The sequence below is a fragment of the Nymphalis io genome, chromosome 18 (genome assembly GCF_905147045.1).
Source record: "Nymphalis io chromosome 18, ilAglIoxx1.1, whole genome shotgun sequence".
NCBI classification, from domain to species: domain Eukaryota; kingdom Metazoa; phylum Arthropoda; class Insecta; order Lepidoptera; family Nymphalidae; genus Nymphalis; species Nymphalis io.
In genome coordinates, this window is record NC_065905.1 from 9,031,950 (window position 1) to 9,057,835 (window position 25,886).

Sequence of the window (25,886 nt, forward strand, 5' to 3'; positions counted from 1 at the left end):
GACATGTACATGCACACAAATGTCTGTCCTGGGTTGGCATCGAACCCACAACTTTCGGCGTGAAAGGCCAGTATCTACCAACCACGCCAACTGGCTCGTCATTCATATATTTTATTACGCTGCTCCTGTCAGTGGATACACTTAAGGCAGATTTTCATCTCACACATTTGCAGATTTCCACAAAATGTTTTATTCCATCGTCGAGGACGATATGAATTATAAACATAAATTAAGCACATGAAAGGGGCTTGCCAGGATTTGAACCTGCAATCTGTGATTAATATTCATGTATTTTAATTATTAAATTCGACGTTGACTATTTTAGTAATATAATAATGATATTATTAAGTTAAAACAAAAAGGAAAGGGACAGATCGTTGATATTACTTATGGCTTATATATTATATTGGCCCCCTTATACGTATTTGATATATCCTAAAATATTTTTAACAAATCGAAATTTGGAATTTTGTCGTCCAATTAATTGTTTTTAATAAATACTTGTGATTTTAAAAAGTTTTTATTTTATACTATGTTATATGACACTTACTTTCTCATAAACATTTACTGCTAAATCCATGTCCAACTGCTGTTTATAGAATGCTAATTCTGGATTGAATGGAGGTGCCGAAGGATCGGCAATCAATAGACCATGAAATATTCCTCCACCAGGTTCTTTTCTCAGACAGTTAATCAAACCCAATAGTCCATTTATTGGCTCATCTTGACTATATAGTACGACTTTTTGAGCGTCTTTAATTTCTTCCTTAACTCTATCAATCCAAGCGAATCTTTGATCAGATGAAATAACTTTAATGAATTTAGCCGCTTTTGCGCTAACTCGTTTCCGAAAGAGGATCATATATTCGAAGCCAGTACGTTGTACGGTAATTATGTCGAATTTATTTGAGAAATCTTTTGGAATTATTTGTTTTCTTTCTCGACTCATGATGTATCCTTTGTCATTGACAGCTTTTGATGCATTTTCAAGTATCTGTAGATGAAAAATCAGTAATTTAATAAAGTACTAAATTTTATTCGTTACAATTAATTTTCAAAACCAAACTATATTTTAGAATATCCTCAATAACCAAATTGAAATGTAATTTAATTGTTTTTATTTGGTGATTAGTAAACTTTAATCCTCCGAGCTTACTACGAATCGGATTATAAAAGTTATTGGGTTTTTCTGTCATTAAATTCACCCAAGTTTAGAAGTGGGCGTTATTAACAGTCCCTTGTTACGGCTAGTACGTAAAGAAAGGCCCGAACTCCCCCCAACCACGTCAGATCGCTGTCAAATCAAATTATGAAAGTACATCTGTTTGTGTGTCAATATTTGTGCACTATAATATTTCCTGAATTTTTTGTTGAGTATATTCAACGGTAAATCGGATACGTAAAATCTTAAAAGAATAACGAAAATATATAAATAAATAATAAAAATATATAGGAAACTGTACACTCAGGTCAATATAATTTGACAAGCCAGTTGGCGTACTTGCCTTTCACGCAGAAGGTTGTTGGTTCGATTCCCATCCAGGACAGACATTTGTGTGCATGAACATGTCCGTTTGTCCTGAGTGGGTGTTTAGTGAATTATCTATATGAGTATGTATTTACAAAAGATAAGTAGTATATTTAATATTAGTATTTACTGGTGGTAGAGCTTTGTGCAAGCCCGTCTGGGTAGGTACCACCCACTCATCAGATATTCTACCGCAAAACAGCAATATTTGGTATTGTTGGGTTCCGGTTTGAAGGGTGAGTGAGCCAATATAATTACAGGCACAAGGGACACAACATCTTAGTTCCCAAGGTTAGTGGCGCATTGGTGATGTAAGCGATGGTTAACATTTCTTACAATGTCAATGTCTATGGGCGTTAGTGACCACTTACCATCAGGTGGCCCATATGCTCGTCTGCCTTCCTATTCTATAAAAAAAAACATCAGTTGTCTGGTTTCCATATTACAAGCTCTGCTTAGTTTGGGATCAGATAGCCGTGTGTGAATATGTATAAATTGTTCGAAATAAAAAAATAAAAAATATATATTACTTACATCAGGTCTCTGAAGCAAATTAGCGCCAATTAGTATAAGATTATCATTTCCTCGAATCACCCTCAATTTGTTCTCAGAAACAACAGATATGTCAGCTTGAACAAATGGCACGTCGCATACGATATCCGCTACTTTATTCCGAATAAGTTCAAATCCGTTAGTTTTATGTTCATCGTCAACAATCTCAATAATTTTGACTTTGTAAGTATGCATGTTTTCAATAATGAGCTGAATGTTGCTTCTAAGAATATCTTCTATCTGTAAATTTTTTAATCAAATATCAATGATCTCAAAAAATCTACATTGCTGGACCTTATAAAATCATATGTCTCTTACTATGGTTAGTGATTAATAAACTTTATATTACTAGAACAATAGTGCTATTCTCTAAGAACTTACTTCGTATCTCACTCTTGAAAACATTATGTACACCGACTTACGATGCTACGCTATATTGATAGTGTATCAAATGTTACAAAATATAAATCAATGCCGCGTATCACTTTTTTGACATTTCACATTGTGTCCTACGATGAGTGTCGACATCATAATTATATAAAAAAGACAATAAGATACGATTATGACAAACTAATTGACGGCAGTATTTTGAACAATATTATATTTTAAAATTACCCTCATCGTAGACTTCCCCAAATTAGGAATGAATATGTGTTTTTCTAAAACTGGTGTGCCAAGAGGAATTCTTCTTGAAATAGGTGTCGCGTGAAAGCCCCGAATTTCAACTCCACCAGCCCTAGCGAAAAAGAAAGATATGAAAACGTCCTCCGATTTTTATGCTGTTTTTCTTTTAATTTATACAGTACCATTAAAAATTATGTATTGAATTATATTTACATAAGCTGGCTTTTCATAAGGTTACCTGATAACATCGGCATTCGGATACACCTTAATTCCAAATGACTGTTTCGTAGAATCTGTCTTCATTTTGGATGTTGCGTCATAGTGCATAGTAGAATCTATGCACAGTTTCTCAATCCTGGTTGGCACGTAAAGTCTTCGGGTGTCTTGTCTGATGATCTTCATCTGCATCATGCAGTCCAAGAAGGTGACCCAGTTGTTGACCCAAGCTAAACGACCACGTGTGTACTCCACGTTACATCCGATTACGCCACGGAATAGCCCCCTGTAAACGTAAATGGGTTTATCGAATATATTGCATATAATTCACATACATATACACACCCAAACATAATAGAAATATTATATAAGACGCTAATTTTATGAGGATAAAGAGTTCATTAAATTTATAGTTTAAACTAATTTGTCAAATAACCCTATTTGTGTGACGCCGTAGTCCGTTATACTTGGAAATGATTTACTAAATGTAAAATACATGAAAAATATCATCAATGATTTTTAGTTCATATTATAAGCATGTGTTACAGTAATTTAGGATTTAACACGAACCGTGAATAATTTAATTAGTATGTTTTTAGTATAATTAATAATATTTCTGTATCAAAAACTTTTTTATTATTAGGTTGTTTACTTAAAAATGAGCAGTTACCAATGCCCCATAGATATTTGCTCTTTAAGAAATATTTACAGTCCTTTACTTCGCTAATACACCACCGACCTTGGGGAGTAAGATGTTATGTCCATTGTGCCTGTAATTACACTGGCTCATTCACCCTTCAAACCGGAACACTACAACACCAAGTATTAAATTATAAAATTCTATAAGCTTAAAACGTTCTTTACATTACCATCTTCATGATTGATTCTATGAAAATTAAACATAAAAATATGACGTGACATAATGATCCTCATGCCTGTTTCCTTCTATTAAAACCATATTCCTTATTAATAGTGACACAACTAATGTGATATAGACACTCATAGTTTGAATTTTATGTGCACATTACCTATACTGGTAACCTCTCAGACGTAACTCCTTGTAGAAGTCCTTTGTTAGGAGTTGTTTAATATTGGGTCCTGTTGCCTCCAGCTCAGCTGGAAGCACACGGTAATCGTGCCCAACGTTCTTCTTTGCGTAAATACGTCCAGTCACGATGGATGCTCCGCTTTCCATAACCTGTTCGGTATTACATTTGATTACTTCCTTTATAAATATAACTTATCCAGATAAGCGTTTTACAATGTCGAGTTACGTATCACGTTCGACAGTATGCGCTTGTTTACTTGGACAGCATCTATCACATTCAATTTTAAATATAAAATTTTTAATATAGTGACGTGTACTGGGTGCTTGGTATGGCATCATTAAGCAAAAAACGTACGGTTGATTCTACTATCTCAAAATCTCGACTCGACTCGCGCGTAAAATTGTCTACTTAAAATTACAGAATAAATGCGTAAATAATATACATTTGAATTAAAAACCAAAATAATATAATGAAGAAATAATCACCTCAAAATGCCCGCTTCCTCTCTGAATCATCACAGTGAACTCTAAGTTTCCATTTTTGGGTATGTTTGTAGCTCTTTGGAATCGAAGGTCTTCGAACACCACGGACACTTCCGTGAACAGCTCTCCCATCATTATACCGAGGGTCTCCCACACCATCACAATGTAACCCGTTGCAGGGTACAAGTTACGATCTATGATGAAAATTTTAGGCTATCAGATTGTTGGTCAGAACAAGCGCAGTTTAACAGGTTTCAATAGATAAAAATATTAGTTTAATGAAGTGTACCGTCTTTTTTATTATAAAGTTATACGAGAAAGTTATAACATAATAATAACTAAAAAAGGCATAACACTAATATTAACCTCTACAACTAAGCGTATGGTTTGGGTTAGTAGTGGGAACGGCAATAGCCCAAGGGGTCAGAATCGAACCTGTGACATTTACACCATAAAAACCTTTTACACCGTAAACCATTGCGTTATTGATGCTTCAAATAATCTGAAATAAATATATGATATCGACTTTTACAACGACGTTGTAAAACTAACATTAACGAAATATTTCTTAATTTAATATGACTCCTGTTATCTTCTACAATAAACTCTTAGGAACTAGATTTTACTTTATGGCAGGGCTTTATTCAAACGTTTGGATGAATACAAATCACTAATTATAAATAATAATGTCCTCCAGAACCAATTTCGACCACGGCGGCCAATCTCAATAGAGATTAGCCAACTACGCAGGAGATATTATAGTGCACAAGTGTGTGCACAAACACAGGTGCACTCTCTATCCCCTAACTCTTATAATCCGATGGGACAGCAATCCGACACGACCGGAAAGAGTTCAAGCGCAGGACCAACGGCTTTACGTGCTTTCCGAGGCACGAGAGTGAACACACTTCCAACTTCCAAACTCCGAGCTGCTACTGAGAATTTTCTGACAGAAAAACCCAATTACTTTTCATTGGCCCGACCTGGGAATTGAACCCAGGACCTCCGGGTCTGCAGCCTTATATCTAGCCATTAGACCAACGAGGAGGATATAATATAATAATACTAATAAATTATCATAATACTCTGATGATTTATATTTGTTTTTGTATTGTCATTATCATACTCCATATACTAGGGAATTGACTGAATTGAGAATTATCAGTCATGTGATGGTTCTTTTTACTCCTTTCATCGATAACATTAAGAAAAAAATATCAATTTTATACCAACCGTTGTGTTCCTGTTTGAAGACAGCGAACACTTATTTCCTTAGATAGGTAGCGTATTGTCAATGTGATTTGGGTATTGAGTAATTAATTTATTCGGGTTATATATCTTATAGTGACATTGTCTATGCGTGGTGGAGATCACATACTATGAGGTGGTTCATTTGTCTGTCTGACAATTCATATAAATTAAAAAAAAAAGTTTTTATTAGAATTATTTAAACTTTTGGCCCATATTTATTCTTTAAGAATTATCATAGAAGAATTAAATCTTACCATCAACGACGTGTCCGACCATGTAGTCGTAGTTTTCATTTTTAATAGACATTTTCACTGTCCTCTCACAACAATCCATCTTCTCTTGTGCCCTGTATGTCGTTACGTACCTAAATACGAGAGAATTTTTGAATAATTTGATCCCGTACAAAATTCAGGCTTACAACCAAGATCTATACTAAGGTTATAAATTCGTAAGTAACTCTGTCTGACTGTTACTCTTTCAAGGCTACATCACTGAACCGATTTTGATGAAATTTTGTATGAAGCAAGCTTGAACCTTAAGTTGTAGTTGTAATGTGGTCCCTCACTCTAAAACGCAGGCGAAAATTAGTAATAATAAGATATGTTAATTTTTCACACTGAACATAGCAATCATGCTTTGAGTCCCAAACTCGAGAAAGTAAAGTAGCCCAAGTAAGTAACCTTCAATACTCTTGTGAGCTTAAAGTTTATTTAACCACACTGCTCCTTGTGAATTGATAACATAATCACGTATTTTTTAGTATTTTTATTAAAAGTTATAACAATTATTACCAGTGAAATGCTATTGAGTATCCTGTGTATGAGAAGTTTTATTTGTGTATTTTTTAAAGTAAAATGATTTGGACGGGCCGGTTGGCGTGCTTGGTAGATACTTGCCTTTCTTGCCGAAGATTGTGGGTTGGATTCCCACCCAGAACAGACATTTGTGTGCATGAACATGTCTGTTTGTCCTGAGTCTGGGTGTAATTATCTATATAAGTATGTTTTTACAAAAGAAAAGTATATATAGTATATGTAGTATATCAGTTGTTTAGTTTCCATACTACAAGCTCTGCTTAGTTTGGGATCAGACAGCTGTGTGTGAATAATGACCAAGGATATTATTATTATATAATTACAGCATGACAAACTAAATTATCATAATAATAATGTCCTCCAGACCGATTTCGACCGCGGGGGCCAAGAGAGATTAACCAACTACGCAGGAGATATAATAGTGCACAAGTGTGTGCACAGACACAGGTGCACTCCCTGTTCCCTAGCTCCCATAATCCGATGAAACGGCAATCCGACATGACCGGAAAGAGTTCAGGCGTAGGACCGACGGCTTTACATGCTTTCCGAGGCACGGGAGTGTAGACACTTCCAACTTCCAGACTCCGGGCTTATACTGAGATTTTTCTGACAGAAAAACCCAATAAATTTTTATTAGCTCGACCTGGGAATTGAAACCAGGACCTCCGGGTCTGCAGCCATATCTAGCCATTATAGCCACTGCAGTCATATTAGCCAGCTTATATCTAGCCATTAGACCAACGAGGTGGATATGTTATTGTTAAGAATGTCTTCCGACGGGGAGTGGCCTAGCGGCGCGACTTGATCATGTAATGATCATCATAGTGGGGACTGGCCCTGCCGAGCTCATCGGCCGGCTAGGCTGGATTTAGACACTTCTGCTTGGACTCTCGGTTGTGGCGGATATCTCATAAATAATATTTCATTTGTTCAGTCTTGATTCCTTTGTTCTATTTGTGTGTGTGAATTGTACGTGTCGGTCTACGTTTACTTTATTGTTGTATAGTTATTTTGATTTATCTCTTTTTAAAAACCTATTTCTATCTTGATTTCTAATATTATATAACTAATAAATTATCATAATACTCTGATGATTTATATTTGTTTTTGTATTGTCATATCATGTCTCATATACTCCGGAATTGATTGAATTAATAATAATAATAATAAAACTTTTTATTTCAGGAATAGCCCATATAGTGTTAGTAAAACATATTTTTTAACTTTACAAATTTTAAAATACAATACAATAATAAAAAATAATTACATTTTTTTTTTTAGATAATAATATTTATCAATAACAATTTTAAAATTTAATTTAATTTAAATAGTTTTTTAACATTATATTTAATATTTTATTATTATAATTTAATATAAAATTTTTAATCAAGCAGTTATTTAATTTTAAACAAAAAACCATAAATAAAAATATAAAAATAAAAACAAATCAATTAATTACAACAATTCTTAAAACTACGTTAGTAATACGTGGACACGATCCCAGCACCTCCAGAGGGGACTATCCAGCTTTGCAGCCAGTGTGTTGAGGAGTTTATTGGAGCTGTTTAGTAATCTGCTCATAGTGGACGCAGTCCGCTTGCGTATGATCGCATAGTAGTTATCTACACGAGCTTCCGCAAACATTGCCGACGCGCTGCAGTATCGAGGCTTCTTCAATAAAATTCTCAGCACATTGTTGTACTGAACACGCAGAGCATTGTATGCTCGTCGGGAGTAGTTCTCCCACAGACCGCACGTGTAGAAGGACTGGCAAAAGGCTTTAAATAAAATTAGTTTTACCTGTGCCGTACATCGCGCAAATCTACGTGCTAACATATTGCCTCTAACCGACAAAGCTCTGCGTTCGCGTTCGATATCGCTATCATCATCCAAGCGTTCATTCACAATATGTCCAAGGTATTTGAAACTCAGATACTTGTTTCAGAGCCCCACATAGGTGTACATTCGGTGTAAAATTGATGGGTTTGTTTTTTCCTCGAAAGATTAAAATTTCGCTTTTTTTAGCATTATATCTGAGGCCGTTCTCTTTAGCATATTCCTCGCAGATCTTTAATTATTTTCGAAGACCACTGACTGATGGACTCAGCAGTACCATGTCATCCGCGTAACTAAAGTTGTTCATTGAAACGCCATCTATTGAGCAACCGACACCTGCTCTGCTGAGCCTGTCTATCAGCTTGTTTATGTATAGATTGAATAGCCTGGGTGACGTCAGCCCCCCCTGTCTCACTCCACATTTCAGCTTGTAAGGATCACTAAACGCTTCACCCCACCTTACCTCGTTACTCTGAACACCATACCAGTACTTTAACAACGATATCAACTCGGGTCTTAAGCTACTTTCTGTTTCAAGTTTCTGCCACAAAACTTCATAGGAAACGAGGTCAAATGCCTTGGACAGATCCAAAAAACACGCAAACACATGTGTATTTCTATCTGTGTAGTATCTTACAGTTTGCTTAAGACACAGTATTGCACTCTCAGTTGATAGTTCTGACCCAAAGCCGAACTGCGCATCATGTATATTGACTGCTTTACTAAGCTGCGTATCAAGCAAACTGCCAAGAACCTTAGCTGTAATGGTAGCAAGAGATATAGGTCTGTAGTTGGTTCTGTCTGCCGCATCCCCTGTCCTAATTTTGATAATAGGCACGACTACTGTCCCAGTCATCGAGTCCGGCAGGAAACTATGGCTAGCACAAATATTGTAGAACCAGCCTAGGACTCTTGGAAGGTGCACGCCAGCATACCGCAGATGCTCAACACTAAGGCCAATTAAGGCTGAATAAGTGATGGTTTTTTTTTACTACTTTCATTGTTAACATTAAGAAAAAAATATCAATTTTATTATTTACCTAATGACGGAATTATTCTAACAGAGCACAGATAATTTCGTTAATGAAACGTAGGATGGAGAAGATTCGAAGGAGATTGATCGATGCAGTTGAGATAGCGGGATCAATTAAAGCAACTTGATTAGAAGTCTACGCTCAAACACGTCACGTTGCCTTGTAATATACTAGTTACCCGTCCCTGCTTCACACGGGTCAAATAAAATGTTTATTTATTTTTTAAAGTTTTTTTTAAGTTTTATTATTATTATTTTCGTTATTTTAATTTTTATTTCTATTTAAATATGTCGGTGATGTCAACAATACGGGAGTTGTTTTAACAATGAGCCGCAAACGTTGTCAGTGTTACATAACGCTTCGACGGAGTCTAGATGGGTCGGTGCGAGTTGGCGACACGACACTTCAGTGCCAGCTGCCGTACAGACAACACGTTTATAAACTTTCTTACGACTCGTTATTATAATTGTGTTAAAAGTGTTTAGTAAATCGTTAGAATTACCCGTGCACTCATATCGCCCACACATAATGTCTGATGGTGAGGACATCCGCTCAAATCGTCCACCTGATACACCTATACGCCAATACGCCTATAAATACATTTTATATTTTGTTTTGTAATATGTACTTAAATCACATTGTCACAACGTAGTCTTTGTTTAAACATTTTTTACCTTTTTTATAGTTCCCGTGTTTATTTATTGAGTACCACTATGTAACATTTCTTTTTTTTTTCTATTTAGTCATTAAAGAGGAGAGGAGGAGAGGAGGCCTTTAGCCCAGCAGTGGGACATTCACAGGCTGTCACGGTTAGTCATTATTTGTGTGCTTTCTGTAGTCTACTTTAATTGAAGGAGCACACATATTTTAAAACATAAATCCGCGTATGTACTCTTAAATGTGTATCCTTTCTTATTTCCTTAATAAATAGTTATATTTATAATACATTACATAACTAATACTTGCTAGAATTGGTGGCAGGAAATGCTTAAAATTGCCTTTTTATTTTGGAATAAATAATAAATTATACGTACAAAACATTGATAATACTATGGTATTTAATTTAACGGTTATATTCATTTTAAGTTTCAGTTAACAGTTACAGATTAATTTATAAAGAAGTTAAGAATTATTTTAAAACTATAAACAAATGTATATGTCAGCCAAACTCACCAGTTCTCACTGTGTTCCCACTCGACGAGGTGAGAAAGCATCGGGGTTCCTTGCGAGACTGGGAACTCTATGGTCGGGTAGATATTAGCTAGTTGCAGGTTCAAACCGACCTCGTACAACCTGCAAATATTATACTCATATCATCTCCGATTAAGAACAGTTTACTCGAACCAAAAAAAATAAACAATTGACATTATCTATTTAATAATTTAATTACGGTTAGACATTTATTTTCTCAAAAGATTTACATTCAAATCACTTACAGAGAAAATTACAGAACAATAAGAATAAAAAATTGTTTAAATCGAATAGGCGTACACAGTTAAACAATGAATGTTACAATAATCTAATAATATAATAATAATATCGGCACAGTGCAAGCAAGTACGAGTAGTTTTTTTTTTTTTTTATAGATTAGGAAGGTGGACGAGCATATGGGCCACCTGATGGAAAGTGGTCACCAAACGCCCTTAGACATTGGCATTGTAAGAAATGTCAACCATCGCTTATAGCCAATGCGCCACCAACCTTGGGAACTAAGATTTTATGTCCCTTGTGCCTGTAATTACACTGGCTCACTCACCCTTCAAACCGGAACACAACAATATCAAGTATTGCTGTTTTGCGGTAGAATATCTGATGAGTAGGTGGTACCTACCCAGACGAGCTTGCACAAAGCCCTACCACCAGTAGGTGTGACGTGAAGTAGGTTCTAGTAAAAAGAAAACATAAATAATGAATAAACATAGCGCGTATAAAAAGTAATGACAAGTAAGGAAGGTGACACATTACTCATCGGATGTTTTTAAATTTTATATTTTTAAATTTCGGTGTGCGATTGTTCAGATTGATTTGATTCAGAAGCAGTTACCAGTTCTCAGAAAACTGTGAACTGTGTTGTGATTCATTTATTTATTAAAAGTCTGTTAATGTTACATAAGCTATATCTTAAAAAATCATGCGTGAAAAACTAGAAACATTTTATGCACCCATTTTAAAGCAAACACTGCATGCTTAGTGTTCTTGCGCCGATTACAATTTAATTTGCTCGACTAATATATAACAATATAAGAGAAAATATATTGAAGGATGAGACAAATATACGCATTGCAATACATAAAAAAAATATGCAGGTTTAAAAAAAAAACACAAATATACATTGAAATTTAAATATTATTGTAACAATCTTTAATAAATTTACGGAATATTACGAATTCACCTAGAATTCGTACTGATATTTTAGCTATAGGAAATTTTATATAGAACTGAAATGAAAATTATATTTTCTTATCGAGTCTAAATAATGAAATGAGCTTTATCTCTTGTGTTTAGTGGATATTTAAGGCCCCCCCTTAAATATCCACTAGACACCAAAGGGAAGGGAGGTTTCCAAAGGGCTTAAATCTTTAGGCCGCCAATTTCAAACACGTATAAAGAAATAATTACTCACTTGCCCAGAGCCGTTAAGAAAACCTGCACATTGTCTTGGTGTTTCTTCTCGGTTAAAGTAATGTTGATGACGTCGTTCTTGACAGTTTGACGTATAATGCCCTGAAGTAGGCCATGTGGAGCAACTTCTATAGTGATCGCATTTTCAGGAATTTTTCGAGCCGTCTCCTCAAATAGTACTGGACTCTGATTAATAAAATAAGCATAATATCCAAAAATAATTCAAGATTATAAATAAGTATGACTGACTTGCACACTGGTAAGGAGAATGATTGTTCTAATGTGTTGGCTTGATTTGTTACCAAGTTGTCAGAATTTCTTAATATCGATTTGTTTTTAAGATTTATTAACTACTATATCACAGTACATAATAATAATATACTATGGCATATAATATGAGCCTAAGACTGTATCTGATCTGTGTATTTGATCATTTTAAGAAAACAATGGTCTCTTGCCAGCTGTTCAACAAACACGTTTGCGTTAGTTTTTAGTTCTTAAATTAAAAATGCATCAACAATCGGATAACTGAAATTGATACATAATATATATCGAAATCGAACGGTGTATAAACTTACTTCCTTATTTCCAAAATCCACATCATTGAATACCAGACCTTCACTGTAAGCAGAGAGAATCATCTGTTCCGCTGTGGAAGAGCCATTTGCGTACGCACAACCTAATTCGCCCATACCGTTACCTAAATTGAAGTTAAGAAAAAATATTTATGTGCGGTGATTAATTACAAATGACGATACACATTTAACTTACTGTTGTGCGTTTTTTTTTTTTTTTTTTTTTTTTTTTTTTTTTTTTTTTATTTAAGTTTACAAAACTGACTTACAACTAGTGCATACAAAATAAAATCTACGCTAAACAGAGTGTTAATAAGTTGCAGTCTTCTGGATGTAAACCTAGCATGCTTTAAAAAAACATATTTAACAAGAACAGTACTTGTGCAATTACTAACTAGTTAATTATTTAATTATTACATAAACTAATGTGATTTTGTTTTAAGTTTATTCTTAAGAGAACCAACAGATTCACTAAAGACATCTAGGTGTTGACGACTACAATTCACAAGCGAGCAAATACGGTAAATTGGCGAATGTTGACCAAGATTTGATTTGACATCAGGTAGGCTAAATATTTTACGATTTTGTAAACGGCTACCTTGACGCGGAATGTAGAAACTAATTTTAGCAAGTAGATCAGGTGCATCAATATATCCGTGCAATAATTTGTATAAAAAAAGAAAGTCAGCAGCTTCTCTTCTATATTTAAGAGTTTGCACTTTATAATTAATTAGGCGTGCATCGTAAGAGTTAAAATTCTTAGCATTTAGATCTGTGTACGCTAAGTAATATAGAAAACGTTTTTGTACACGTTCTATTCTATCAGAGTGCACCTCATACCCAGGACTCCAAGCAACTGAACAATATTCTAGGATACTCCTTATTATACTATTGAAAACTAATATTGTCAAGCTTGGATCTTTAAAGATTTTCATTAATCTTAACACCAGACCAGATACTTGCGAGGCTTTTGATATGATGTAATCAATGTGATCTCTAAAGCTTAAGGTGTTATCTATTATCACCCCGAGATCCCTTACACTCGTTGACTCCGTAAGGGGCGTACCGTCGATGTAGTAAGTGTGTTTTAGTGGTTTTCGTTTTCTACTAAATGTAATATGAACACATTTATCCTTATTTAGAGTCATACGATTTGCAAGACACCAACAAACAAGGTTGTCGATGTCACTTTGCAGGATTTCTATATCCTCTGGTGATTTAATTTCCCTGTATATTTTTAAATCATCTGCGTATATTTGATATTTGGATTTAAGTACTTTTCCAACATCATTAATGAAAACAAGGAAAAACAAAGGTCCTAGGTGTGACCCTTGCGGTACACCAGAGGGTATATTACATTCGAGAGATTTAAAACCTTTCATGGCAACTAATTGGGATCGATTCTTTAAGTATGACTCACACCAACGTAACAAGGAACCATGAATACCCATACATTCCAATTTGGTTAAAAGAATGTCGTGGTGGACTAAGTCGAACGCTTTTTTAAAATCCAGATATATAGCATGTACCTCATTATTCTTATCCACAGCTTCAGAAATATCAGATATGTAACTAACTAGATTAGATGTTGTGGATTTATGTGGACAAAAGCCATGCTGGTATGAATCAAAGTAAGGTTTTAAATGAGAATACATCTTTTTTTGAATTAGTGACTCAAAAACTTTCCCAAAAGTAGATAGTATGGATATTGGTCTGTAATTAGTTATATTATTAATGTCTCCAGACTTATGAATTGGTGTTATATAAGCAACTTTCCATTTAGCTGGGAATATTCCCGATTGAAGTGATTTATTATATATAGTTGTAAGAGGGTTAACTAAAACTTTAGCACAATTTTTAATAAATATAGGTGGTATTAGATCGGGTCCCGCCCCTTTATTGCAATTTAAGGATAGAAGCTGTGTTTTAACCTCATGGTCTGTTACAGAACATTTGGCGTATGTGTTATTAGTACATTTAATACTAGTTAAATATTTTGGGTTGAAAGGTGGTAACTTATGTGTGGTATCATAGATCGACTGAAAATTATAGGAAAAAAGATTACATATTTCCTGTCCTCCTGTAGCTTTTCTATCATTTAATATCATTTGATTGGGAATCGACTTAGAATTGCATTTTCTGTCTTTAAAATATTTCCAAAAGTATGTAGGGATCATTATATGATTATCATTATATAAAGTCAAAATTACTTTAAAAAAAACAGGCAGTTATAAGGACTGCCGATAGAAGTGAAAACTTGAAACTGTTAAATATGTTTATCCAATTTCCACTTCTATTGGCACTCGCAAGTAATAATTCTATCCCTCTTTATTATATGGCTTTTTATTCATTAAAATACACAGTATGTTGCTAACTCGATACAAGATATTAATACAGCTTAATTTAAATAAATAATAGTTAAAATACACTGTCTATTTATATATACTGTTAGTATTTACGTAAATTTCAAATACTTAAATTATATATACTTTCAACGATTTCATTATATTAAAATTAGCATGTCGGTGACGCGAGTCTATCGGCTACGATAAACCAGCGCAACGCGCCTAAAGAAGTTTTCACTTCAAAAATGTGATTCTTAAGTAAGTACAAGCACCTTTGGACCAATTTATCAATCATTGTTTTATTTTGAAGGGAGCGTAGGGCAATGTCTATAAGAGTCTTCTCACGAAATCCTAGTAATTCTTACCAATAATGCAGTCGGGTTTAATTCCAACAGCCTTCAAGACATCCGTGAGACCGATCTGAACAGCGGCGATACCGATGAAGCAGTTGACGACGTTGTCAAATATCTTAGGATCTTGATCCGTTATGAGCTTCGTCAAATTTATACCTTTAGGCTTCAGAGTGTTGTTGCATCTGGAGATTATTAGGATATTTATTAAAAAATATGATGAGCATAATTATTAAGTTAGAATCAAATGAGTAGTACCATTTTCAAATAGCTTATTTGTTTATATTCTGATCAAACTCGTAAAGTATAATATCAGCTGTATTTTCAATCTAATCTAATTTGGTTTGAATATCTAAAATATAAAAGCTTAAGATTTTTCTTTAAATGTATAATTTTTGCAAAAAAAATGCCTTACTTTTCAACAGCAGCAGCGAATACAGGGATTCTCATGAGTTGTGTAGCCATTCCTGCCCACTGAGAACCCATACCCGAGTATACGAAGCACATTGGACGACGAACACCGGAGAAGTATTGGATGTTCCGAGCTAATGGCACGCTTTTTGTTGGTGACGACTCTGATTATGAAAAAGTTCAAATTTTACTAAGAAATAAAATTATTTTTATCAGTTCTGACATATATTAGTAATATTTAGTTTTTTGAATCGAGAAATAAATAAACTAGATATTAATCAATTAGACCAAAATATATTACACATCAATCAAGTGGCCGTACTTTTAGGAATTAAAAAAAAATACATTTACAACCGTTATTTTATTAATGAAATTTGTAAATTCTCTAAAGTACATATAATTCTAACCCAATAAAGTGTATCCTCTAACACCATGGCCACTGATATCCTCATCATGTATCGCGTGTAAAAGTCCAACAAGTTCAACGTCAACAGTCTTCAACTCAAGGTCATCTAGAATCTTAGCCACAGCAGATTCAGTGCGACCCGATACGCACACCAAACGAGGTAAATCATCTGATGGCATTCCATTGTTTACCTAGTTTGGAAAGGTCGATATGTTTTAATTCTTAAGAATTAGTTAATAAGATAGTAGTGGAAGTTCTTTCTGCAGCCCATTTAACACATGATTCGGAAGGCAATTGTTAATCAAATTATAGCATGTAAAGAGTAGTGACTGATCAATCTATATTATACAAATATAATACAATACAATACAAATATATTCAATACAATATAATATATAATACAAAATTATCAATTTTCGAACATCAGTTGCAGATCTAAGGTCGCGGGAGATCTTTGCGTTTTGTTAAAAAAAATACGAAAAGACTTGTTACAGATATTTAAATATTCGTTGTTTGAAAGAAACATCAAATGAAAATTAGAGTACACGAGGAGCTTGGATTCAGCTTAAATTACAACTTTAACTTTCGTTACAATAATAAGTATAAAAATGGGTATTTAATATGTATTAAGGTTTAAATTGTCCCTAATTTTGGACTTAATTAATGATACATGCACAACAATATAACACAAAATTAAATTAATTTAATAAACTAAAAAAATATTATTTTTTTTAGATTTAGGACATTACAATACTTTCCACATATATTGTGTTGAGTTCATAATTACTCACTATTAATCATAACTAAAGCCGTGCACTGGGTTGAAGTGTATTTAAAAGAATATTCTTTAAAAAAAAACATTTCTTTTTTTGTATACTACACGATTTCAAATTTTGAAGTGAAATCATATTTATACTCAATTCTTATTAGCAATGGAACAGTTTGAAATAAAATTGTTATATTGTATAATTACTAAGTAATATATTATAATTAATAGTAATAAAAAAAAAACAATTATATATATTTCTTCTTAAAGAACAATAACAAAAGTGTAGAAAAATTGCATTTGATTCTTATCATTTTGACTGTTTCAATACCTAATGCATAAATCTTTGTTGAAAAGAGAGAAATGTGAGTACTTAAAAAGACTTGATTTATACATTTAAGTTAGTTATACCTTTAAGAAGTTAAGTTAATAAAGTCGCAAGCAAACTAACTTTTAATCTTGCGGCATTCTTGAACAAGATATGTGCGTTGGCACCTCCAAAGCCGAAGCTGTTAATACCGAAAATTCCTCTTTTCCAGGGCTGCTTTTCCGTCACAACCTTAAGTTTTCCCTCTGCGAGGAACGAGATCCCCTCCCTCGGTACTTTGTAATTTAGATTTGGAGCAATATATCCTGTCGTATAGGCGATGCAGAGCTGAACAATATTTTAGCATTAGATTATTCCGTACAAGATTATACAGATGATAAGAGGTTTCACTTAATTTAAAAAGAAAATGTTAAATGTATTAGGAATTTTATTAAAAGGTTTCTATAATTAACTTCCGAACTTCTCCATTCAATTTTCATTAGTAAGAACAAACATGTTATTTTTTTCTTAATTCATTTTTTTCAAAATTTTATTCACAACGATCTACAGTGCGATTCTGTAAGAGCTGACTTCATTAGTCACCCGTGAAATGTTGACAGCCAACTTATAATGATATATTTCTTTTGATACGTATATTCTTGTAATGTAATGTATTATTATACATTATAATTATTATGGTCAACGTCGCATATCACTATCTGACATTCCACGACCATTTTCTGCGGTAAGTTTGGAGTTTGTTCTTACCGAATAGCCCTATTGAACGTTAGCTAAGAATAATATATATTTTACATCAGGTACATAGTTGGTAAATGAAAGAGAAACATATGATTTAGTAACGAATAAGCGATAAATGTGCCTGCGAATTCAGTGATTCTTTTGTGCTGAGAGTAAATTTACAATGCTCTATCACTAGTAAGTACTTGTACTGCATTTTACTTATCAATACATGATAAATCACCAATAATCATAATATTTTTGTTAGATATAGACAGCTAGGACGTATGTATACATATACAACAACAAAACTATCAAGCTTTGATTTTGAAACGATTATTGAGGTTAAAGACACAAAATATATTAATAATTTTGAAAGTAATACTATTTGTTTGTATAGATTCAATTAAAAATATGGTTAAAAATTCATATCATCAATATTTTTTCTCACCTTCGCGATAGAACAAAGACCTGCAGTTGGTTCACTGTGTCCCAAATTACTCTTAATAGAACCAATCATAAGAGGTTCAGATCGCCCGTTACAGAAGACTTCACCAAGAGCCGTAAGTTCTACTGGATCTCCAGCTTTTGTACCTGTTGAGAACGAATGATGATCACGATCGATTTTAATTTATAACTGCTAGAACTGCTATGCATATTGCGATGAGAGGATGTGTTCCATTAATATTAAAATATATCACGTTATACAATTTCCATTGGGATACTATGTATCACAATTCCTTCGGAAAGCGGACACTATATAGTCCATATCGAAGTTACACTTGCGCAACGATTTGTAATATTCTTCAAACGAATATGTACATCATGTTATAATCGATGGTTAATTATTTGAAATGTAGTTATTACACTTTAAAAATAGTATAAGTAACAGTTAGAAAATTTTCAAAGACGAGCCGAGACCTACTCTCAAATCTCAAACTTGAAGCTTACTCCGCCAAGTTACTCAAATGTACATATAAGGAAAATGCGTAATAGCGTTTTTCCATCGAGATAAAAATTTGGCTTAATGAATACACATGTTACAGAATTTCATCCGTCATACAGGTTTTGCTCAAAGTATTTTCTCTTATCGAATTGAAGTGGTTGCCTAGTGCAGCAACTTATTTTTATTGCAGAGAGGGCCTTTAACCAGTTGTGGGACAATTACTGTTACTATATATGCTATGATAATCCACATACCTGTTCCGTGTGCGTCTATAAACTCTACGTCACTGGGTGAAATGGAACATTCGTCATAAAATTCTCTGAGCAGTAATTTCTGAGCGTCACAAGATGGATGGGTAATACCTTGTTCTTTGTACCCATCACAGTTAGTCTTAGTATAGAGCACTTGAGCATAAACCCTAAGAAAATATGTCTGATCAAGTAATCGTGGTATTTATAAAATTGCATGTCTATTTTTTCTTCCAGTACTACTTCTTACGTTAATATTCTAGTATAATTAGCAGAAGTACATGGTATTGTATGAGAACTTTGCCCTTAGACATTAACTTGACCATAAAGGATAATTTTTGGGATAGTACTAATGTTTTAGATTCCAATCGGTATTTAAGAACAAAGTTGATTACAAATTAGAAAAACAGCGTAAATTTTACAAAATAAAATCATACAAAGTTACAAATAGTATTATTTTATTACCTTCTTGAGTTCTTGGCTTTCTGTAGTATGCAAACAACAATTGCTTCAGAACGAACGTAACCATTTGCATTGTTGTCAAAAGTCTTACATCTCCCATCAGCTGATAATGCACCCAATCTAAACGTAATATTTGGTATTAAATAAGTCCAACAGAATAGCTTCAGCCAAGATGACCATTGTCAATGAGGACTAACCAGCGCAGAGTATCTTTAAGTGCATAATACCGCCAAAATAGAGATTTTATTTTAATTTTATACCCATAATAGAGCATTGAAGTGGCGGTACGCTTCGAGCTATAAAATAACATTTTATTGTCCAGATCCGGGATTTGACCAATTAGTCAGCTTAACTATAATATTTTAAGTAAAGTTGCGGTTTTGGTCCAAATGTATCTACTTATAAGGTGCGTATTTAAGTGAGCCTGACATTGATTTTTCGAAATATATAAAAACTAGTTAAAAAAATCTAAAGAAGTTTTTTAATGACAAGATAAAAATAAAACAATAATTAGCAAAATAATTCAAAATATACCATTTACCTAAAGAAGTGTAGTGACACGTAAGGATGAAGGCACAAGTTTGATCCTCCGACAATAGCTGTATCACAAATACCCTCATGTATAGCTTTGAATGCCTGGTCTAAGGCGTACAGAGTACCGGAACAACCCGAGTCAATGGTGTAGGAAGGCCCAGTAACTCCAAGCCAAGAGGATATACGGTTTGCTAACATGCCCTTGGAGCAGCTGAAAATTACATTTAATCTTTAATATTTCCAAAATATGTAATACCTCATTGCCTTCACCGATGACAGAAGGCTGGTTCATTTTTTGTCCAAAGAATTAAGAGAACAGAAAAATGTTAATAGCATTCTTGCCACAATTTCAATTGGTCATGATTTTTACAGTAGCTATTTATACTATATGATTTGGTCAAAGTCGAATTCATCTCATGACGTACCTACGTCATTACACGTATTTACGACTTACCGAGGGGACCCCCAAGATGGCCTAGTGGTAAGAACGCGTGAATCTTAACCGATGATCGTGGGTTCAAACCCGGGCAAGCACCACTGAATATTCATGTGCTTAATTTGTATTTATAATTCATCTCGTGCTGGACGGTGAAGGTAAGCATCGTGAGGAAACCTGCATGTGTCTAATTTCATTGAAATTCTGCCACATGTGTATTCTACCAACCCGCATTGGAGCAGCGTGGTGGAATAAGCACCAAACCTTCTCCTCAAAATGGAGAGGAGGCCTTAGCCCAGCAGTGGGACATTAACAGGCTGTTACTGTACTGTATTTATATATACTTACTTAAGTCCTCAATGTTAATAAGGATTATTATTATTATTATATTATTTTGTTAATTTTAACTATTAGTTTGCTTAATTAATAAATTTAATAATAAATCTGACTAAAATAAAATTTATTTACTTAAAGGCATGTTTGCAATTCGAACCAACAGCGCTCGGACTTTCAACTCACTAACGACATACGACACCATATTTGGCAGCTACATGCAGTTATTATCCAAAAGCTTGACACAATGTGTTCACATTTATACGAACCCAGAAATTCCAAACTGGTTGATCTCTGATTTATCATACAGCCATGTCTTCTCTGATTCTGAGAAGCAAGTACCCATGAACACACCAGTCTTGGTGTTTCGCAGCTCATTAGGATTTAAACCTAAAACAAATATAATTTTAAATGACTAAAGTTTAAATGAAGTTTTCTTTATTTAGTTGTGTTCAATAAGATGACAGGAGAATAATATAATTTGTAAGCGCATAAATGACGTTGCCCTTCCAAGTTTCGTTCGGGTAAAATAAGGATTGTATACCGTGCTATTTAATTAATGAGATAAAAACATTGTCAAGTTTTTTATGCCCGCAACTTCCAACACACCTCGCGTAATTTTTCAATTGTTTATTTTAATAGTAACAGTAACAGCCTGTGAATGTCCCACTGCTGGGCTAAGACCTCTTCTCCCTTTTGAGGAGAAGGTTTGGAGCTTATTCCACCACGCTGCTCCACTGCGGGTTGATGGAATACACATGTGGCAGAATTTCAGTGAAATTCGACACATGCAGGTTTCCTCACGATGTTTTCCTTCACCGTCAAGCACGAGATGAATTATAATAACAAATTAAGTCCATGAAAATTCAGTGGTGCTTGCCCGGGTTTGAACCCACGTTCATCGGTTAAGATTCACGCGTTCTTACCGCTGGGCCATCTCGGCTTTCTTTTAATATCTCTTTGTTTTTTTTTAAATCATTATTTATAATTACAATGTGTAAAAGGCATTTATTTTAAGTAATAATACTGATCTCGTTAAATTAAACTATTGTTGTTCCGTTTCCCATACATAAAAGTGATTACTGAAAGACAGACATACAGTCAGATATATAGTGTCGTTTTCTTTTTTATAAACATTTTAGAAATTTACAAATATTTTTTTCATTGCTTCCGTGCATCAAACCGAATTTTTTTACGTAATGAGTGTTGTTTGTAATAACGCTATCTGGTTATTAATCAATTAATTGGCTTCGAAAATTGATTCATAAAATTATTTCTGTATTATGTTAATTACATGTAATCCATGAAACGAATTAATTACTTTACAATCCTATGAAACCTCACCTCATTCAATAAGCTAATAAGCAGAGTGAACAAAACGGATAAAGTTACTCCGAAAACAGTCGTCTCCAATGACCACCGCGAATTTAATCTAAGACCTCCGAATTCACGGATCAAATAAATTGATCCTATTAGGAGGGAACAGGAGGCTATATTATTACATCGGTTCGTAGCTAATCAAAGTAATTATTACAATCACACCGTTAACCCTCATATATTTATATTATAAAGTATTTAATATTACTGATATTACCGTGCTTGGGGTCAGATTTGAACCATAGAATTATACTGGAAAATGCCTAAAATTAAGGAAAAGCTAATTTTTAATGGTTCTCATCTATTTTTTGGTTAAATATTTAATACTAAAATGTAAGTAAAATTGATTTCCTATATATATCATAATATATAATTAGATATATATTTATTATACAGATTTTAATATTTAAATTAAAAAATTAAGCTAAGATAACTGTTTCAGGTTAACATTATATGGGAGGGTCAAAAAAAATCAAAAAAAAATTACCGTTTTATCATATTTAAGATTTAAAAGTCTGTAAATATTTTAATCCTATTTTATACTTACCAATACTTAATAATTCCTTTAGAGCATTCTCTAAACTTGATTATTTCTATCCTACTTAAAAAAAAGCCTGGTTTAGTTATTTGTTTCAGAGAAGAAACATGATGGATTTCTACGAAATTCTCGTAATTTTAAGGCATTACTGGAAAAAAAAATTTACAGCCGCTCAAGCAACTCGTGAAATTATTAAATATGAAGGGGAAGGTGGCCTTGATCAGTGCACTGCGCGGTGTTAATTTGAAAAATTTAGCAGTGGAGATACGACGTTGGAAAGGAAGAAGGACTCCAGGCAACATTAATGGATAATGATGAGGTTCTGCAGAAAGCCTGTTAAGTCAAATCCATTTACAAGTACTCGCGAACATGCCAGGGAGCGTGGTGTGTCAAAAAATACTGTAAGTCGCCATCTAAGTTCCATGAGGAAGGTGAAAAAGAGCAGTAGACTGGTCCGTCACTAACTTATTCCTCTGCAATCAGCTAAGAGGTTAGCAATTTGTGAAAATTTACTGAAAAATCTTGCTGATATGAGATTTTACCGGAAGATTATTACCTGTGATGAAAAGTGGGCTTACTGGTGAAATCCGAATACCCGTGAGCAATGGCTAGGTCGCGATCAAACTGCTTTTCCGGTTACTGCAAGGGGGCAATTTGATAAAAGCCCATACTTTGCGTTTTTTTGAATTTTGAAGGTGTTATCCATCACAAACTTGTTCTTGATGGATGCTCTATGAACTCTGAATTTTACTGCGAACAACTGGATAAATTGTACGCCAAATTATCAGAGCGTTATCCTGCTTTAACCATCCGAAAAGGAGTTTTATTCCAACAAGATAATGCTCGTCCTCACACTTGCCGTCGAGCCAAAGAACAGTTTGAAGAACTTCATGGGTTCGAACTCCTGCCTCATCTACCATATAGTCCAGACCTCGCACCATCAGATAACTACTTCTTTCGATCCATACACCATTTTCTTCAAGGGAAAATATTTGATAATTTTGCATAAGTTGAAATTGCGGTCCAAGAGTTCTTTGATAGGAAGGATCAAGGATCCAAGGAATGGTATCAGTGTGGGATCGAGCAATTGGCTAGCAGATGGCTAATGACGGTTGATAATGATGGACTAAACTTCAAGTATTAATTTTATTTTATATCAAAGAAATAATAATACAAATATTTGGTTAAAAAACGGTCATTTTTTTATACACCCTATTATTATTATTATTTAAACGTAATAAAAACGTTAAGACTTATCAAGTACATATTTAGTGGTAAAATTTCAATGAAATTAGACACATGCAAGTTTCCTCACGATGTTTTCCTTAACCGTCAAGCACGAGATGAATTATAAACACAAATTAAGCACATGAAAATTGATTGGTGCTTGCCCGGGTTCGAACCCACGACCATCGGTTAAGATTCACGCGTTCTAACCACTAGAAACTATCCTATCCGTATCCGTAACAGCCTGTGAATGTCCCACTGCTATGCTAAAGGCCTCCTCTCCTCTTTTTGAGGAGAAGGTACTAAGGCCTAGGATATGATTAAATACATTCGTGATTACGAATAACAATATACATACAAAGAATATGAATGTAAACGCTATATGAAAATATAGGATCGTATACCTAAAAGAAAGACCTATACGAAATAACAAAATATTGTCAATGTAATAAAAAGGCGTTTTTGGCATTACTTTATAACAATTTTTTTAAATTAGGAATACATACTTAAAAAAGATACCAAAAATAGCAAAATGTATTTTTTTAAAGTTAGGATGCGTTGCGTAAACTGAACGAGCACAAACGGTTTTTTACTTGCAGTCACGGCTTTGTCAGATATCCTTTGTCATTATATACCGCTGACAACGTGTATGAATAATTTCATGAGTAATTAAAATTAGAAATCGTAACAAATACACACACACAACCGCATAATATTCATTAGCATTTCATTTTCCTAATCGAAAAAAATTAAAAGTATTCTTTTGGCCCAATGCAATTGATTTTATAATATATATACGTCCAATAGCCGCACAAATTTTAAGAGGATTGTATAGATTACAATTAGTTCTCTCTTGGAGTCCGCAACGCCTAAACAAATAAAGTTAAAACGAAGTCAACCAACACTTAAATTCGATTGATCGGATAACCATCATTACGGTGTAAAGACTTAGGGAAAAACCGAATTATGGTTACCAGCGTCAAAGATAGCTTCATATGTTTTCTCCAAAAGTATTCTACACATTGGATCCATGGTGTGCGCCTGATTGAAGTGAACGCCGAAGAAGGAGGCGTCGAATTTGTTAACATCGTTGATTTTTCCAGTACGTTGCGGAATCTCAGGATGGGACAGCTTCCAACGACGACCGTCCTCTGATACGAGGTCCACCTGAAAACAATTAGAATTATTTAGACAGAGCTAAAAATATCACCAAAAAAGTCACCTTATTACTAATGTATGAACCAAGAGGTCTATCTTCCATCTCATAGATGGAACACGTTACTCTTAACCAATGATTGTTGGTTCAAACCCAGGCTAGTAACACTAAACTTTCATGTTCTTAATTAGTGTTTATAATTTATCTCGTACATCAAGTATATTTATTAATAGATAAGACATATTTTTTGTTTTATTTATTTGAACTAGTATTCAAATTATGATTATTGTTTTATTTACTTGAACTATGATATATGAGTTATGAAGATTTTGAGTTAATAAACAAAATAGATACTACCTTGTTAAACAGATTTTCTTGCAAGTGTACAACGGAGTCCGAATCAGGAAATCTGCCAGAGATGCCGGTAATCAGAACTTCTTCACCAGGCCCTGGATGTGATAGGCGATGACCTAACGTCAGCCTATCTTTTGCGACAATTGTAGGCTTCATCTATGTAAATATTTAATTATTAAGCATATACCTACATTTTTAATATTTTCAAAAACAGCTAAGTTCAATACAACAACTAAATGATGCAGTGATTAATTTGTTCGCAATGTATCCAGAAATTCTATATTCGAGTTTATAATTTAAAAACAGTCTCAAAAAAAATTTAACACACACCTTTATATATCGCGTTTACTTTGTTTCTGATAGAAAAA

General features: G+C 33.8%; 1 protein-coding gene across 1 annotated transcript in view; it reads right to left on the bottom strand.

Moving 5' to 3' along the window:
• LOC126775690 (fatty acid synthase-like) overlaps nucleotides 1-25,674 on the bottom strand; it is a 38,507-nt gene extending 12,833 nt beyond the window's left edge. The window contains exons 1-21 of the mRNA XM_050497753.1: nucleotides 25,522-25,674; nucleotides 24,983-25,175; nucleotides 21,136-21,256; nucleotides 20,105-20,308; nucleotides 19,567-19,683; nucleotides 19,108-19,271; nucleotides 18,359-18,501; nucleotides 17,314-17,517; nucleotides 16,098-16,287; nucleotides 15,695-15,854; nucleotides 15,295-15,464; nucleotides 13,757-13,830; nucleotides 12,011-12,195; nucleotides 10,561-10,680; nucleotides 5,957-6,066; nucleotides 4,455-4,645; nucleotides 3,949-4,118; nucleotides 2,943-3,206; nucleotides 2,696-2,816; nucleotides 2,063-2,320; nucleotides 551-994 (exon numbers count right to left, since the gene is read on the bottom strand). Of these exons, the coding sequence (XP_050353710.1) occupies nucleotides 551-994; nucleotides 2,063-2,320; nucleotides 2,696-2,816; nucleotides 2,943-3,206; nucleotides 3,949-4,118; nucleotides 4,455-4,645; nucleotides 5,957-6,066; nucleotides 10,561-10,680; nucleotides 12,011-12,195; nucleotides 13,757-13,830; nucleotides 15,295-15,464; nucleotides 15,695-15,854; nucleotides 16,098-16,287; nucleotides 17,314-17,517; nucleotides 18,359-18,501; nucleotides 19,108-19,271; nucleotides 19,567-19,683; nucleotides 20,105-20,308; nucleotides 21,136-21,256; nucleotides 24,983-25,175; nucleotides 25,522-25,674 (3,756 nt within the window). The remainder of the gene's footprint in view (nucleotides 1-550; nucleotides 995-2,062; nucleotides 2,321-2,695; nucleotides 2,817-2,942; nucleotides 3,207-3,948; nucleotides 4,119-4,454; nucleotides 4,646-5,956; nucleotides 6,067-10,560; nucleotides 10,681-12,010; nucleotides 12,196-13,756; nucleotides 13,831-15,294; nucleotides 15,465-15,694; nucleotides 15,855-16,097; nucleotides 16,288-17,313; nucleotides 17,518-18,358; nucleotides 18,502-19,107; nucleotides 19,272-19,566; nucleotides 19,684-20,104; nucleotides 20,309-21,135; nucleotides 21,257-24,982; nucleotides 25,176-25,521) is intronic.
• Between the last annotated feature and the right edge of the window lie 212 nt (nucleotides 25,675-25,886).